The sequence below is a fragment of the Caenorhabditis remanei genome, chromosome V (genome assembly GCF_010183535.1).
Source record: "Caenorhabditis remanei strain PX506 chromosome V, whole genome shotgun sequence".
In the NCBI taxonomy this organism is placed as follows: Eukaryota; Metazoa; Nematoda; class Chromadorea; order Rhabditida; family Rhabditidae; genus Caenorhabditis; species Caenorhabditis remanei.
The window spans coordinates 21,282,011-21,297,590 of record NC_071332.1 but is presented as its reverse complement, the minus strand read 5'-3'; the positions used below and the strand labels follow the sequence as shown (position 1 = coordinate 21,297,590).

General features: G+C 38.5%; 2 protein-coding genes across 2 annotated transcripts; one reads left to right on the top strand and one right to left on the bottom strand.

Annotated features, from left to right (window-relative positions):
* Positions 1 to 1,566: 1,566 nt before the first annotated feature.
* Positions 1,567 to 3,907, top strand: GCK72_021787 (uncharacterized protein; the record flags this gene model as incomplete). Its single annotated transcript, XM_053734493.1, has 9 exons — positions 1,567 to 1,670; positions 1,719 to 1,811; positions 1,861 to 2,026; positions 2,108 to 2,560; positions 2,610 to 2,721; positions 2,771 to 3,078; positions 3,138 to 3,258; positions 3,304 to 3,686; positions 3,734 to 3,907. The coding sequence occupies 9 exons, from the start codon at positions 1,567 to 1,569 to the stop codon at positions 3,905 to 3,907; spliced, it is 1,914 nt and encodes a 637-aa protein (XP_053583406.1).
* Positions 3,908 to 5,912: 2,005 nt separating this feature from the next.
* Positions 5,913 to 7,142, bottom strand: GCK72_021786 (uncharacterized protein; the record flags this gene model as incomplete). The annotated part of the gene is made up of 3 exons (XM_003095966.2): positions 5,913 to 6,404; positions 6,471 to 6,664; positions 7,124 to 7,142. 3 exons carry the CDS (start codon positions 7,140 to 7,142, stop codon positions 5,913 to 5,915), a joined length of 705 nt encoding a protein of 234 aa, XP_003096014.2.
* Positions 7,143 to 15,580: the final 8,438 nt, after the last annotated feature.

The window sequence follows — 15,580 nt, the reverse complement described above, 5'->3', positions numbered from 1 at the left end:
GATTTGTTATCGTGCCCCCCCCCCACTCGGCGCCCCTGGCCTATTACACTAAAAACACCAGGGCGACGATCGCGAAAGGGTGGAAAAAGATAGAAGGGGGAGGGGACCCTCGATTTCAAAACTTCGCGCCAATTTTCAAATTTCAAAACTTCGCGCGAAGTTTTGAAATCGAGGGTCCCCTCCCCCTTCTATCTTTTTCCACCCCCTCGCGATCCTCGCCCTGGTGTTTTTAGTGTAATAGGCCAGGGGGCGCCGAGTGGGGGGGGGGGGCTCGATAACAAATCATACTACTGACGGTCTGTTAAAGATTTTACAATAGTTGTGTAGATCAGAATAATAATTACATTTTTGTAGTTGTCATTTTTCCAAAATCTCGCTCAAATCAACGAAACATTGAACTGTATCAAAAGCGTGAGAACCTATGGGAACTCCTCTCAACTCCAGAAATGTAGCCCTTTTTCTGATCTACACATCAGCACAAATTATCGGTTTGAAAACACGCGTGTTTTCGAACCGATAACAATATTAGGATTTTCAACATAAACCGATTCGCGGCTAGCTACCACTGAAAATTATTCTGTTTTTTTAATTTACTGCATACCTAATAAAGAATTCATTTTTTTACACCACGTTCACATTTTTTAAATAACAAAGCAATGCCAAACTGTTAAGTGATGATAATGGAAAAATCATAATGGATCCCGTTGCAGTAGCAAAACACCTGTTATATAATTGGTCTCTCCCACTTTTTGAAAGCTCTATCTTCGTTCAAGATATTGACATTTGACTAGACTGGAAGTCCGGAGTTCCCGGAAATTGTCATCCAGAACTTGTAAATTAAGTCCCCGCTATCTTTATATTAACATCTATCGTCGGTTTTTTTGATTCTCAGCTTTCACCATTCTTCTCCAGAAAGCATATATCGTCCCTAAATCAATCCTAATGACTTTCGAAAGTTCTTTGTGTGTAGTATGATCATCTCCCAGCTGTGTTCTCCTGATCTCAATGTCAGTGATGCGCAGCGAAGCCGCAAATGGTACACTTTCAAAAATCATTGCCCGTGGAGAGGGTTTCACGGAAAAAGGTCATTTGAAATCGGGGAGGGGAGGGAAGTGTAGTTTGATGCAAGACATGAACATATTCAAACTGAAATTAACACTACACTGACCAAGTTTAACCCTTCATAACTGTCTAGGAAGACGTCTTGCAAAAAGTTGTCAACTACAAAATTGAAGCTCTAGGTTTGATTCACACAATCATACAAAAATTGGAGAATTGAGATAGTGCGGGACAGTTCTAAAGATACAGGTTTTCAGGATATCAGTTTTTTGACCTATTTCAGATTTTTTCAGATTCTTTTTTTTAGATTTCCAATTTCCAATTCACCATCTTAACTATTTCGAAATGTGGCGCATTCAACTACAAACACCTAATGTATTGACCTCCGATTGGACTTTTGATCATGCAAATTACCATTTCTCCCATTTCGGATTCTATACCATGAAAGATTTGGTATTCAGTTTGTTACCTATCATCCTGTCCTGAGAGGACAATCTTAATTTCAAAATGCGCACAGATATACAATGTTTACGTGGGATTGCCATCATATTGGTATTACTTTTCCATCTTTTTCCGAAACTGTTTGTAAATGGATTCCTGGGAGTTGATATGTAAGTTCTCTTACTCTTTTGTAGATTGTTCTAACATTGCAACTTCAGATTTTTTGTGATTTCCGGATTTCTAATGGCGAAGAACCTTACCAACCGGGAACTAAAGAGTTTCAATGATTTTCTAGTGTTTTATTATAAAAGGTTTGTCTGTTTGGTACCTTTCTAAAATTGAAATCAGTTTCAGATTCAGGCGGATCCTCCCATTATACTATTTGGTTGTGTTTGTGACTGTTGTAATGGTCCATCTGTATCTGGGAGATTACTTATGGGAGAATAATAATAGATACTCATTGGCTTCCTTGTTTCTGGTCACCAATCAATTGGTTATTCATGATCAGATGGATTATTTCAATGAGGTAATAGTGATAGGTTGACAGGGATAAGGGCGGTGGCCCCAGTTTCAAAACGTCCGATCCCATAACACCCAATACTTGCAGTTTCTCGCCAAATCCTCTTCCGTTAACGCCTTCCTCCATCTATGGTCATTATCCGTCGAAATGCAATTCTACCTAATTGTACCATTCATTTTTTACGGACTACAACTGCTCAAGCACAACTATTTGAAATTGGCAGCAGTATCTCTTATAGCAGAATTCGGTTTTATAGCTTTCTCTCTGGTAGTCAAACCATTTGCATTCAATTTCATGTTTCTTCGGTTATGGCAATTCTCCGCGGGGTTTGCTGTGTTGTTTTGGAGCAAGATTGAGGAAAATTTGAAGAAAAAACAGAAGAAAGAGGAGAAAAATAGATCTGATTTTCCTAAAAATGATATTTTCACAGTTTCCTTATCTATAATTGCTCTCTGCTTCCTCCCCAAAGAAATCAATGCTCTGTACCTCCGCCCATTGGTTACCCTGGCTACTGCTTGTGTGATAGCTTGCGATTCTCAGGTTAACCTAAACCCATCTATTCTTTTATGTCATAAAAATAATTTTACAGATCTTGTCCTCCAGAATATTGTCCTATATTGGAGATATCTCCTATGTGATGTATCTGGTGCACTGGCCGTTGATAGCAATGTTTTCGGCAAATGGACCTGTTTTTGGGATAGGTCGGCACTTGACGTTTCCTTTTCTGTAAGTACCTCAAGAATATTTCAGTGTTAATCTTGGTCTCCTCTATAACTCTCCACCAACTCTTCGAGAAAAAGTATTTGCTCATGAGCTGGAAATCCCTTGTCCCTCTAGTTTTCACACTAGTTATGGGGAACGTCTGCCTCCAAAAAAGTGTTCGAATGGATAGTTTCTGGAATGTCACCTATTCAGTGGATGTTCAACATTTGCTGATTGCAAATCGAGCACAGCTACCGTATTCCTGGAAGTATGAAGAAAAAAGAGAGGAGTGTATCGAGGAGACACCAGTGGAGTCGTTTGCAGATGGGAAGATATTGGGATATGGATCTTGTGTGGTTAGTGGAAATCTTAGAAGCTATTGGATGGTATCATAATTTCTATTATAATTTTTCAGCCTGGTAACGGAACCTTGTCTATTCTGGTAGCGGGTAACAGCTGGGCAATGAACTTCCGGAATCCAATACGAGCACAGTTTAACTATAACTACTCAAGCTTCCGGTATTGCTCTGTTTCGGGTATTCCTAAGCACCCTTCTCCTTTTAAATTTCCACAAATTACAGCAAGCTACGGTCTCATTGCTGAAGACTTCTGGTATTCCCAAAAGAACCTTGAAGCTTTGAAGCAACTAGTTGGGAGGTTCAAGCCCGATGTACTCTTCCTCATAGCAATGCACCCGTACCTCCTGCAATCCTCTTTTCAAGAAAACGACAAATATCTCAGGGAAATTAATGAGAATATCAATTATTATGAGAAATACGCGAAAACTATCTATATCCTCGGTTCCCACCCGCTATACCCATCGAATCTACTCACCTCGTTCTTGAATGCAATCGTAGATCACAAGGATGACATTGAAGATTTACATCTGAATCGGAGGGAAGCGGATCGTCAAATGAGGAATGTGAAGAAAAGATTCAACATGGTGAAATGCACCAGGTGTCATGTGAGTTATAAGGACCTTACCTCAGCACGACCCTTTTCCTGTTACAGTTCTTCGACTTGAGTCACGTCTTCATGGAGGACGACAAGTATCTAACTTTTGACCGGGACCGAATGATAGGCTATGTGGATAACTCCGCCCATTTGACTGGTGCCGGGATGAAGATGTGTGAGCCAGTGTTGAAGAGGGTTGCAGAGGAGATCATGAAGAAGTCGGAAGTTTGAATGAAATGGGGATTTAGAAAATCGTGCTCTTTGAATATCTGCATAATGAAACCTTTTTACTATTTGTGTGTACCACATCTCATTTCTCGTCGTTATTGAATTCCCTAGGCGGTTCCAATTTGTTTTTTTTCTATATCCTACCATATCATCTGTTGTTATCAATAGACGGCACTTCCTTACCTACACAATAAAAACATGTTTATATCTTATCAATTTCATTGTACATGTTTATGCTCAGTTTTTTTTCAAAACATACTTATAAACCTTGTTATCACTCCCTCAGTTTCCATACTAATCATGAATCGCTTCTCTGTCTTTGTCCTACTTCTCTGTATCCGAATGGTGTATTCCGAGTACCACTCAACATACTGCTCATTTTGTGTAACCCTAGCCACCTCAGCGCTCGCAGAGAACCTGGAAAGTCTTAAAAAATTTATGGAGATGAAAGCGGTAAGTTATGTTTTATCTATAGAGCGCACTTACCCATCCTTGTTATAGCATCGACTCTGCTCCACCATATTTTTACCTCTCTATGGCAGCCAGGAGTGTTATGATTACTTGAGCCCAAATTTTTGGAGAATAATACAGTTGTTGTTTATAGGGGAGACACCAGAGGCGGCATGCTTTAAAGTGGGGATTTGTACATAAAAATAAACGTTTTTATTATAACAAGACAAAAATATAAATATAAAATAAAAACAACAAGAAATAAGGAGTCATACCTCCTAATTAACCAACGCGTTAGATCTCGACGGTTGGTTTGATCTAGGCGCCAAAAGATTGAAATTTGGCATCGCATTACTGTATTCGACACAAGTAACAATAGAGGTAGAGATAGCATTATGTCTGTAAAATGAAACTTTTTTGCTATGTCTACCATATCCCATTTCTTATCGGTTTTGAATTCCATAGTTCTTAGGAGATTGTGTTTTCTCAGAGTTTTTTCATTTGCTCTACTCAATAAAGTTTCCATATCTTATCTATGTGTTTTTCAAACAGGACACAGACATCAGAAGTAATGTTCTGAGAAAGTCGAACTCATTAAAAATTTGACTTTTTTGCGATTATTCGACCGTGAGAAGAAAATAACTTGTCTACATTGAATTTGTTTTTGTGGTTTTTTTTTCAAACTACTAATAAGTCTAGAAATTTTTTCTCACATGTGAAATCCACAACATACAAATGTATATTGGAAAACCGGCGCGTAACTCGCTTTAATCGTAATATTATGAGCTGAAAAATATACGAAAATGTAGATCTCGACGAGTTCCATACCCCTGACTTATTACAGGCCGAATTGCTATTTGTTAATGTATTAGCCGAGCAAATTCGTTACAACTGCGCCCCGCCGCAAACGAGAGAGTATCGGCGAGAGACGCAGATTTTTTTCTCGCGCTGACAATTATTTTCACAGTTTTTGACCGATTTTCACTATTTTTCGAAAGTTTTTATGTAATTTGTTTTTAATAACAGCGAAAATAGGTCAAAAATGGTAAAAATATTTGTTCGCGCGAGAAAAAATTCTGCGTCTCTCACCGATACTCTCTCGTTTGCGGTGGGGCGCAGTTGTAAGAGGGGGTGGGCCGCTAATACCGCGGGACGGGGAAAAAGCCAAAAAACGCAAAATTTGCAAAAAGTGACATTCTAGCACGGTCCAACGACCCCCTATCCGGCCCGTAGTATGTCACGGAGATAGAACTCACCAAGATCTTCATTTTGGTATATTTTTCAGCTCATAATATTGAGTTTGAAAAGAGTTACACGCCGGCTCATGCAATAATGGTTCAAGGCTTTTATTTTATACCCATATTGCACACAAATGCACCGGAATGCTCAAGAATGCTCTCGAATGCTCAAAAATGCTTACCATGTTCTAAAAACCGGTAAACATTTTAGTAGTGAGCAACCTCTTGGTAGGTCAGCAGCGTTTCCAAGTATGGGCGGTACAAAGTAATAGAAATAGAATTTAAAATTATTTATTGTACAGAAATTATTAGAAATACAACTAGGTCTCCGCTGACTTCACCATCGTCCCCGTCGCAGATACCCGATTTTTCCTTAAAAATACAATCTGGAAAGTGTCGAGCAACCATTTCTGATAAGGGTCGTAATACAGGAACAGTATAACTATACAAGCAGTCGGACTGTTTTTAGACATTACATCCACAAAATAAGTGAGCTCGGGAACCTGCCAATGGAATAAAGTGGCCATGTTGGATACGGTAAATGGGATTGAGGTGAAGCAGGTGTCAATGAGCACTTGTAGAAGAGTACGACGATTGAATTTCAGATGCATTCTTCTGGTTTTTTCTGATTGATGAGTCATCCGTCTTGATAATAAGTGGTAGGCCAGGTGGGCGCTGAGAATACTTGCAATTGCCAAGGCGAGAAGGTAGCACAAATAGAAAATTAGGGAGTTTTTCAGTTTTTTAGGATCTGGAGATATAAACACGATAACATTAGAATCATCGAGACAGTCCGGATAGTAGGGGGCGATCTGAAACAGAGCAAAAAACATTTTTTCAAATTTAGATTCTAGTCTACTGACGTCGTCGTCACCTACCTGCCTCGTCATCGGCTTCACAGCTGACTGGTCAGGAACCTTGAGACCATAGAGAACAGTGGCGGGGAATAGAAACGCGGTGACGTATACCAAGAATTCGAGAATTTTACGAATAACAGATTTGTCTCCTTTGTACATGTTGAGAATTCCAAGGATTCGGTTGCAGAAGATGAGGAGGCAGGAGGCGGAGGCTACTGGAAGTTTTTAGGATTATGGTTTAGATGATGATGTAGAGCATGTTAAGAGCTATATTTTTGTAGTTGGAAGTTTTTTGATAGAGGCGCTTGATTTTGAGATGTGCGGCTTTGAAGATGTGCGACTCTCTAAAATCTCCGTGTCTCTCTAAGCTTTGAGGCTTCATAACTCAAAAGTGGGTGGCGCTATCAAAAAACTGTTAACTACAAAAATAATAACCGGGAAATTTCCAACATTTTATTAATTGATAACATTTTGATAGCTCTGCAGGATCATGAGATAGGGAGTTGCAGAGAAGACAGACAATCGCGCTTCTCTGCGTCTCCCCTCCCCCTTTCTGCTAACTTTAAACGCTTGTATCTCAGAATCTAGTACTGCTATCAAAAAATGTTCAACTACAAAATTGTAGCCCGTGTCTTGTTTTATAACATTATTTACAAAAGTTTTAGCCTACTCACCAAAATACACTACATACATTCCAACAAACAGGACTTCAATATCCACTATCCCCACCAGTATCCCCTCCACTCTTGTTATCTTCGATGGGACAAAAGTATAGAAATTTATAAGAACAAAACTGCACAGCCATTGACAGGTTATCCTTAAAATCTCCGATAATGTAACAATCGCGCCCCACCGAACTACTACTTACGCCACGGCGTGAAACAATAGAAACCACTTGAGAGAGCCGAAACTTTTGGGCGATTTGTAGAGAATCACATAGAATACAAAAGGATAGGCAAATGAGAATATACTGAATAGTACTTGCCGGATAATTATATAAATCCACGGGTCCTCGTTCCAAATCGATTTCGTGGTGGTCGAGGTGGACATTTTTTGAAAAAATGAGACGAAAAAGGTTTCGTGAGAAAACGAAAAAGAAGAAAAATGAGCAATGAGAGCTCATTATAAGGAGCTATAGGGTTCAGTGAGCTGGAAAAGTTGAAAAAAGATGGGAGTACATATGACAGTCTGCTGTTAGACAGAATCAGAAACTATGTATAACTTTAAAAAACGTGAAAAGTAGTAGAAAAACCCAAGGTGGCTTCAAAATCTCAAAATTTGGGTTTTTAGGCCATCAAACCCACGGTGGCATAAAATCCCTAAAAATTGGTATTTCTAGGCCATCAAACTCATAGTGGCCTCATTATGGGGATTTCTAGGCCATCAAACCCACGGTGGCCTAAAAACCTCAAAAATGGGATTGCTAGGCCATCAAACCCACGGTGGCCTAAAATTCCTAAAAATTGGGATTTCTTGGCCATCAAACCCGAGGTGGCCTAAAATTCCTAAAAATTGGGATTTCTTGGCCATCAAACCCACGGTGGCCTAAAAATCTCAAAATTTGGGTTTTTAGGCCATCACAGCCAAAATGGCCTAAAAATCTAAAATTTTGGATTTCTAGACCATATTCTTTTTTACATACACGTCCTTGCTTCCTCCCCCTACAAACTACACTCTCTTGCAACAACTTGTCCTCGTCTTCCCCCCCTGAAGACAGTCCCCCTCGATCAAAGCGTCCTAACATCAAAAAGAGAAAGAGAAGAAATCAAGAAAGCGTATCGAGACAGGGAGAGGAATCAAAGGCTAATTCTACAGTAATCCTTTTTAGGTGGAAAAACACAGTAATCCTATCAGGATTTGAGGAGTTATTGCACCCTGAAATGATGTGACATGTTGACCTCAAGCCGATCATCTGGTAATAGGATTTCACCAGGGGTATGAATACATATACTGGAGGTCTGAGACTGGAAACTTATTTTTGACATCATATCATTTGGTTACAGTATCTACAGTAGGTTACAGTATGTTCTAGAATATTATTTAAAAAAATTTGGGAATGCCAAGTGATTGATGACTAGTTTATGAAGATTGTTGCTTCCTCTCCTCCCTTATCAATTCTAATTGAATTTTCCGTTTCAAAAAAACTTAATTTTTCCTTCCCGAACATGATTACAATGATTAGATACACAAACTTTTTATCACTATGTTTTTTATTTGTTTAAGAACGTCACTCTTCTTTTAAAATAATAACAATGATCATTCTCTTTTTGTCCCCTTGTTTTCTAAGAAACAGTGATAATAGTTACTTATTGACCTTGGAGGAAAATTGATTTTTTTTCTTTCTCAGGGAAATATCTGTGATTTTTTTGTCATCTGAATTTTTTAAAGTCTATTCTTCAAAATTCCGTCACAGGTATTCCAATTTTTCTCACTTTTTGATATATGTATACATATTTGCAATTTCCCTTCTTAGGGAGTTATACGGTGTTTAAAACTTTTTCTCATTTTTACACCCCTCCACAGTCTTTTTGGATTTGATAGCCTAGAAATTTATATTTCAAGGTTTTTAGGCCACCTTGGGTATGATTACCGAAATTAATATCAAAAAAGTTATTTACAAAGTGTTTTTTCTTTGAATTGTTAAAATTGTTAATTAAAACTTTTGCGTTACGTTTTTTTTGCGTTATTGTGTTCTATCTATAGTTCTATTGTTATAATTTTTAATATCAATAAGAAAATGACATGTTCAGTGATCAACAACTAGTTACTTTTTGCCAAAATATATATTTTCGGAAAAATCTGAACAAAAAATCTGAAATTTTGAAAATTATAGTGATCTTCTTAAAAGACTCGTAACTCAAAAGGGGGCGGAGCTATCAAAAAGTGATCAACTACAAAAATGTAGCCCCAAACATGATTTGTATAAAAATGAAATACTGAATGGCTGCGCTCAAAAAGGACGTTGTGACGGAATGTTAAATATCTTCATTTTGAAGTTGTTAGAACAGAGGTTGGTCACAAGAGGTTAACTTAGAGCGATATGGGATTTTGGAATGCGAAAAAAAAATAATAAAAATAAGCTGTTTGGGGCAGCCTGTAGTAGATAGAGGTGTTACTTCACTATGCCATAACTCATCAGGGAAGGCTCCTACCAAAAAGTTGTTAACTACAAAGATGTAGCTCATGTCTTGTTTAGTAAACATACCAAAAATTGGGGTGATGAGACAAAACCGTGTGGCGTGACACCCCCTTCTTCCTGAAGGCTCTCCTAGTCATCCTACCTCCCACGCTCCTTTACTTCACTATGTCATAACTCATCAGGGAAATGTCTTACAAAAAAGTTGTCAACTACAAAAATGTAGCCCATGTCTTGTTTAGTATACATATCAAATATTGGTATATTATGACGGAAAGGAAATTTAGGACGGAAGCTCAATTACAAACGGTTTCGGTCAGAGAACAAAAACATTGACACCTTTGTTGTAAAACATATTTGTACGAAGTTTTCCTAATACTAATTGATAACAAAACAGACAGGTTCAGGTGTTTAATCATATCTTCTTTTTCTCTCCAATTTCTTTTGTGTCATTGAAAGTTACCCCCTCCCCCCTCTCCGTCTAACTTATCACCGTGATATTTTTAGAGTGTCAACTGAAGATACCGATCAATCTTCTTTCTCATCGTCATCATACTTTTTTTTCTTTTTCACAGTTTTTTTGGTCGACAAGTGGTTGTGAATGACCAGCGAGGTGTGTGTAATATCTTTTTTCTGATTTGACGATTTTCATGATCTCAAAATTCGAATCTTCCAGCAGACCCATCACTTTCCTAGAGGCAGCGTTCCGAAGCACACGACAGTTCTCGAGGAGATCCATGAGGAGCGAGACAGTTTGCCGGATGAGGAGAACAATTTGGAGAGTCCGAATAATTCCGAACGAAAAAACGCGGTGACGGATGGAGAGTCGCCGAACGTGTCGCCGGAACATCAGAAGTTGGAGGACCCGTTGGCATGGGTGGATGAGGAGGATGATGATAGACCGAGGACGTGAGTTTAAGTTTATTGGATTAAGCTGGAGTAGGTGGACATTTTTGTAGTTGACAACTTTTTTGTAGGACTCCTTCCTGGGCAGTTAAAAAGGGTTGAAGTTTGTCAGTGTATAGTGTTATCCTGACAAACTTCAACTATTCACAACTTTTCAGGGACGGCTCCTACTTAATAGTTGTCAACTTCAAAAATGTAGCCCGTGTCTTGTTTAGTATACATACCAAAATATGTGATAATTGAACAAAAACGGGCGGTGTGGCACCGAAACTACGGAATGGGTGGCGGCACCCCTATGATCACCCTGTCTTCCCCGGTCTCTCACTTCGCGGTGCCATAACTCGTCAGAGTGGTGTTCTACAAAAATGTTGTCAATTACAAAAATGTAGCCCCTGTCTTGTTTGATGTATATGCCAAAAATCGGGCTTTTCTGCGTCTCCCCACCCCCTCTGCAAGCTCTAACTTCAAACACTTGTATCTCAAAACCCTGCATAGCTATCAAAAAACTTTTAACAACAAAAATAATCACCGTGAAATTTCCTACATTTCATTAGTTGACAACGTTTTGATAGCTCTGCAGGATTCTGAGATACGATGTGTTAAAGATAAGGATTATGCGTGAGGGAGACGCAGAGAAGCTAGAGTGTCTGCTTTCTCTGCGTTCGTTCTACTCCCAAGTAAACTCACAAAGTTATAGGCGGAGCATAAGCGTGAGCAATGCAGATCTCGAAGAACGGCACCGTATGGATAGTATATCAGATGCTGACAAAGCCCAATTAAGTAACCATAGATACACAAGACACTCCTCCATAGACCGTGGGAATGTGATAAACCAACAACAAAAGGAGGACCCGATAGAGAAGTATTACGAGAGGAACAACTACACAGTCACCGGACGGGATCGTGATTTTTATAACAAGTTGCCAAGTCACCTACAACATCGATTGAGTAACCATGGTGATGCGGTGAGTAGGTACAGTAGTCCTGGCGCCTTGGGACAGCCAGTGGTGCCCACGTTGCGGAGATTCGATAAATCGATGTATTGGTTCGCGTTTCATCGGAAGCAGATTGGATTCCGTCATATTTGTGTGGTGATTTTGGTTCTGTTGTACACATTGTTGGGTGCCGCGTTGTTCTGGTCAGTGGAGAGTCGGCATGAGAAATCGGTGAGCTTAAAATAATTTTAGCAAAAAATTCTAAAAATTTTGAACATTTTGAGCCAAAATTCAGTTCTCTTGCTCAAAAACTAGCCGAGAAACATTTCGAAAATTATTGAAATTCCAAACTACCGTAACCCGGTTAGCTTCACTCCATTTTTTATGAAAATTAGATTTTTAGAATCAGCGTGTGGAACCTTGGAAAAATGTTTGCTTTTGACACCCCATGGGCCATATTTTCAAAATTCTTAGAACCTAGTCATGATTATACTCCTTTGAAAGATCTCGACGAGTCTATTCTAAAAAATCAAGTTTCATGGAAATCAGAGCAAAACTGACAGAGTTATGGTAGTTTAGGTTTTCAAAAAATTTTGCGAGTCTGAGGTTTCGAGATCCGAAAAGTTGAAAATCTGAAAACTTACTAGACCGAAGGTCCGCACGGTTGTAAATCAGAAGTGCTGACACCCGGCTACAGTACTACCGATCCAAATTTGATCCTCTTTCCAGAAAACCCTTCTCCACGTCCACAATCTCGAGGAGCTACTCACCAAGCTCGCAGAAAATGTCACTGAATCAGTGAATGATGAGAACACCACCACAAATGTAGCGGAGATGAAAATTTATATAAGAGTAGGTCCTAACTTTTTTTGTAAATAAATAAATAAAGTTTTCGGTGTTTAGGAAGCCTACATAGAACTGATGAAGCTGGAAGGTCAATACAAGGGGAGCACCTATTACAAGTTGGAGGACCAGGGCAATAATTGGAAGTGGACTTTCGAAAGCGCGTTCTTCTTTAGTATGAATGTCTATACCACTACTGGTTACGGTAGGTCCTTCCTAAGTTCCAAAAATCCAAAAAATCTCAACATTTCCAGGCTCAATCGCCCCGGAATCCACGCTTGGCCAATTCTTGGTCTGTCTCTACGGCTTCATATTTGTGCCAGTCACCCTGGTAGTGCTCCGTGACCTCGGACAGTTCTTCCTGGTACATTTAACAAAATTATACGCGTTGGGTAGCCAGAAATTCCGGGAACTCAATGGAGATAAGCATGTGGACGAGGATGAAGTCATACAGCTCCCTATAAAAGCGTGTCTCCTCTTGCTAGCCGCTTATCTCGGTCTGTGCACTGTTTTCATATACTTCTATGATGAGTTGAGTGGGAGTGAGCCGGGATCTGGAATGTCAATGTTCCTATGCTTCTACTTCTCATTCATATCACTTTCGACTATTGGTCTGGGAGATGTGATGCCGAATAATGCAACGGTAAGAAATCTCAGTGTTTTCGTAAAAATTCCATAAGATTTTAGTTCTCTCCTATCATCTCGATCATGTTCTTCTTCGGTATGGCTGTCACCAAAGTTGTCAATAGAAATACATTTATTGCGGTGGAAAATGGAATTTTTGGTGAGTTAACAAAGAAAATATCAAATTTTTGGAACTCCGGACTTTTTCAGCTTTCAGAAAAGTATAATCATGCCTAGGCTTGAAAATTTTTTATTTTATGGGATTTTGGGACCAAAATAGTGGTCAAAATGGTCAAAACAAAAATTATCTAGAAATATGTCATGATTATACTTTTCTGGACCGTCTTGACGCGCAGAATCCAAATTTTTTAGTTAAAATCAATATGGACCAAAACTGGTCAAGTTACTTGAAGAATACGATTTTTTTTGAAATTTTGAAACCTGTAAATCTAGATTTTGGGGTTATGGTAAGTCTGAAACCCTAGAATTCGACTGGAATTAAAAAAGAACAGCTAATTTTCAAAGTTTTTTTCCTAATAAAGACTCTGAAACACTGTCTGATTTAGAATATAGCTGATGATTATGAAAAAATCGTTTCAAGCGATTTTTCAATTGTTTTTATGTCTAAACTGCTGAAAATTGGCTGAAATACTGAATAACTAAACTCAAATACCATATTATCTTGTAATTGACAAAAACTGGCCTAAATATGATAATGATACTAAAAATGAGCCCAATTATAGAATTTGTGTCATTTTCCCTGTTTGATAATAGTCCTTTTTTTAAACATCGAATCCTTCCACGTCACTTTCGAAAACTTTTGACCTTACTTATCAAATTTTAGTTATAATCTGTCACGTTGCTTAAAACTACATTCTCGTAATTCAATTCCAGGTACCCTCACACTCGTGGAGAACAAACTAGACGGAGTGGTGACACGTGCCTCCGCAAAACCGGAAGACAAACCGCCATCGCCAAAGGTGCAGAGGGCGTTCAGTATGGACGCCGATTCGGTGGCTCAGGTACTTCAACTATTACATGACAAGCTCAAGGAAATTAAAATTAAAAACAAAAAGTTCCAGGCCGACGAGACGCCGAACGAGATTCTCAACAACTTCACCGTCCGCTCCATTGCCACTTTCATGAAGTCCAACGCCGATATCTATGGCGGAGGATTCGGCAGGGTGCAACTGAGAAGAGGGGATCTGATGAATACGGATAGTCAGAATCAGAATCAGAATCAGAATCAGGCGACGGTGAATAGTGTGTCACAGTTGAGGAATAGGAGACCCTCACAGAATATCAATAATAATGTTTAGTGGGGAGAGAGGGGGAATTGAATTATTTTTTATTAGTTTTAGACTCTTGTACATATATAATATGCAGAATGGATGAATAAAGTATTTTTGGCTTTTTTTTTAATTTTACACTGACCATAGTCTTACAGTGACCGTTGAGTTACATAGTGATAAGGCCACCTTGGGTTTGATCGTCTAAAAAACTCAAAATTTGGGTTTCTAGGCCATCAAACCCAAGGTGGCCTAAAAAACTCAAAATTTGGGTTTCTAGGCCATCAAACCCAAGGTGGCCTAAAAACCTCAAAATTTGGGTTTTTAGGCCATCAAACCTAAGGTGGCCTAAAAACCTCAAAATTTGGGTTTTTAGGCCATCAAACCCAAGGTGGCCTAAAAACCTTAAAATTGGGATTTCAAAGACCAACCTAGACCGTTCTGGACCAGTTTATTTGTCAAAATTATTTATTTTAAAGATCTTCGAAATATTTATGTACAATATTTATCACAAAACACAAAACATATTTAAAAAATATCATTAGCCGCTCCTTCTCTTCCTTGACTCATCCCTCTTTGACAATATACCAAATCAACTTTTTTTTCTTTTTTTCAAAGATTTTTTTCTTTTTTTCTTACACAGCAGAACACACTGCACAAATCATTACTATAAAAATATCACTTTAAAAAAAATAATTTTTATTCCACTTCCGCTTTATGCCGAGGGGGATACTTCTTCGCTGATTGATCTTGTGATATTCGATTATTATTATTTAAGTCATGTTTTTTGTCATGATATATATTTTATGCATATAAATAGAAAGCGGACGTCGTAAGAATTCTGAATATGTTTGAAACTTTGTTCTACGATGGAACCTAACGGAGATACGCGAGTTTTAGCCTTCTGTCACACGACAAGTCATGTAACTCGGTTATTTTTTTATCTATTCGAAATTTGAAAAGAAATTCAGAATCCTCATGAAAGCAGCCTTTTAGACATATAAATTTAAATTGAGAAAATGAAAATCGCAACCGTAAACTCCTCGTGGACAATCACCTCCTGTATCTGCTCCTTGGCTCCCAAACTAAAAGTTCTGTATCTCGGTTCAATTTTTTCTTACATCAAATTTAAAAAGAGATTCAGAATCTTCATGAAATCATCTATCTAGAAATATAAATTTCGATTGAAAAAATAGAATCCGCAACCGTGTACTTCTCGTGGGCAATCTTTGTTGTCGTTTGGACCCCCAGGGCTCCCGAACTAAAAGTCCTGTAACTCGGTTCATTTTTTACGTACATTAAATTCGAAAACGAATTCAGAATTCTTTTAAAATCAGCTTTCTAGAAATATAAACTTCTATTGAAAAAATGAAAATCGCAACCGTGTACTCCTTGAGG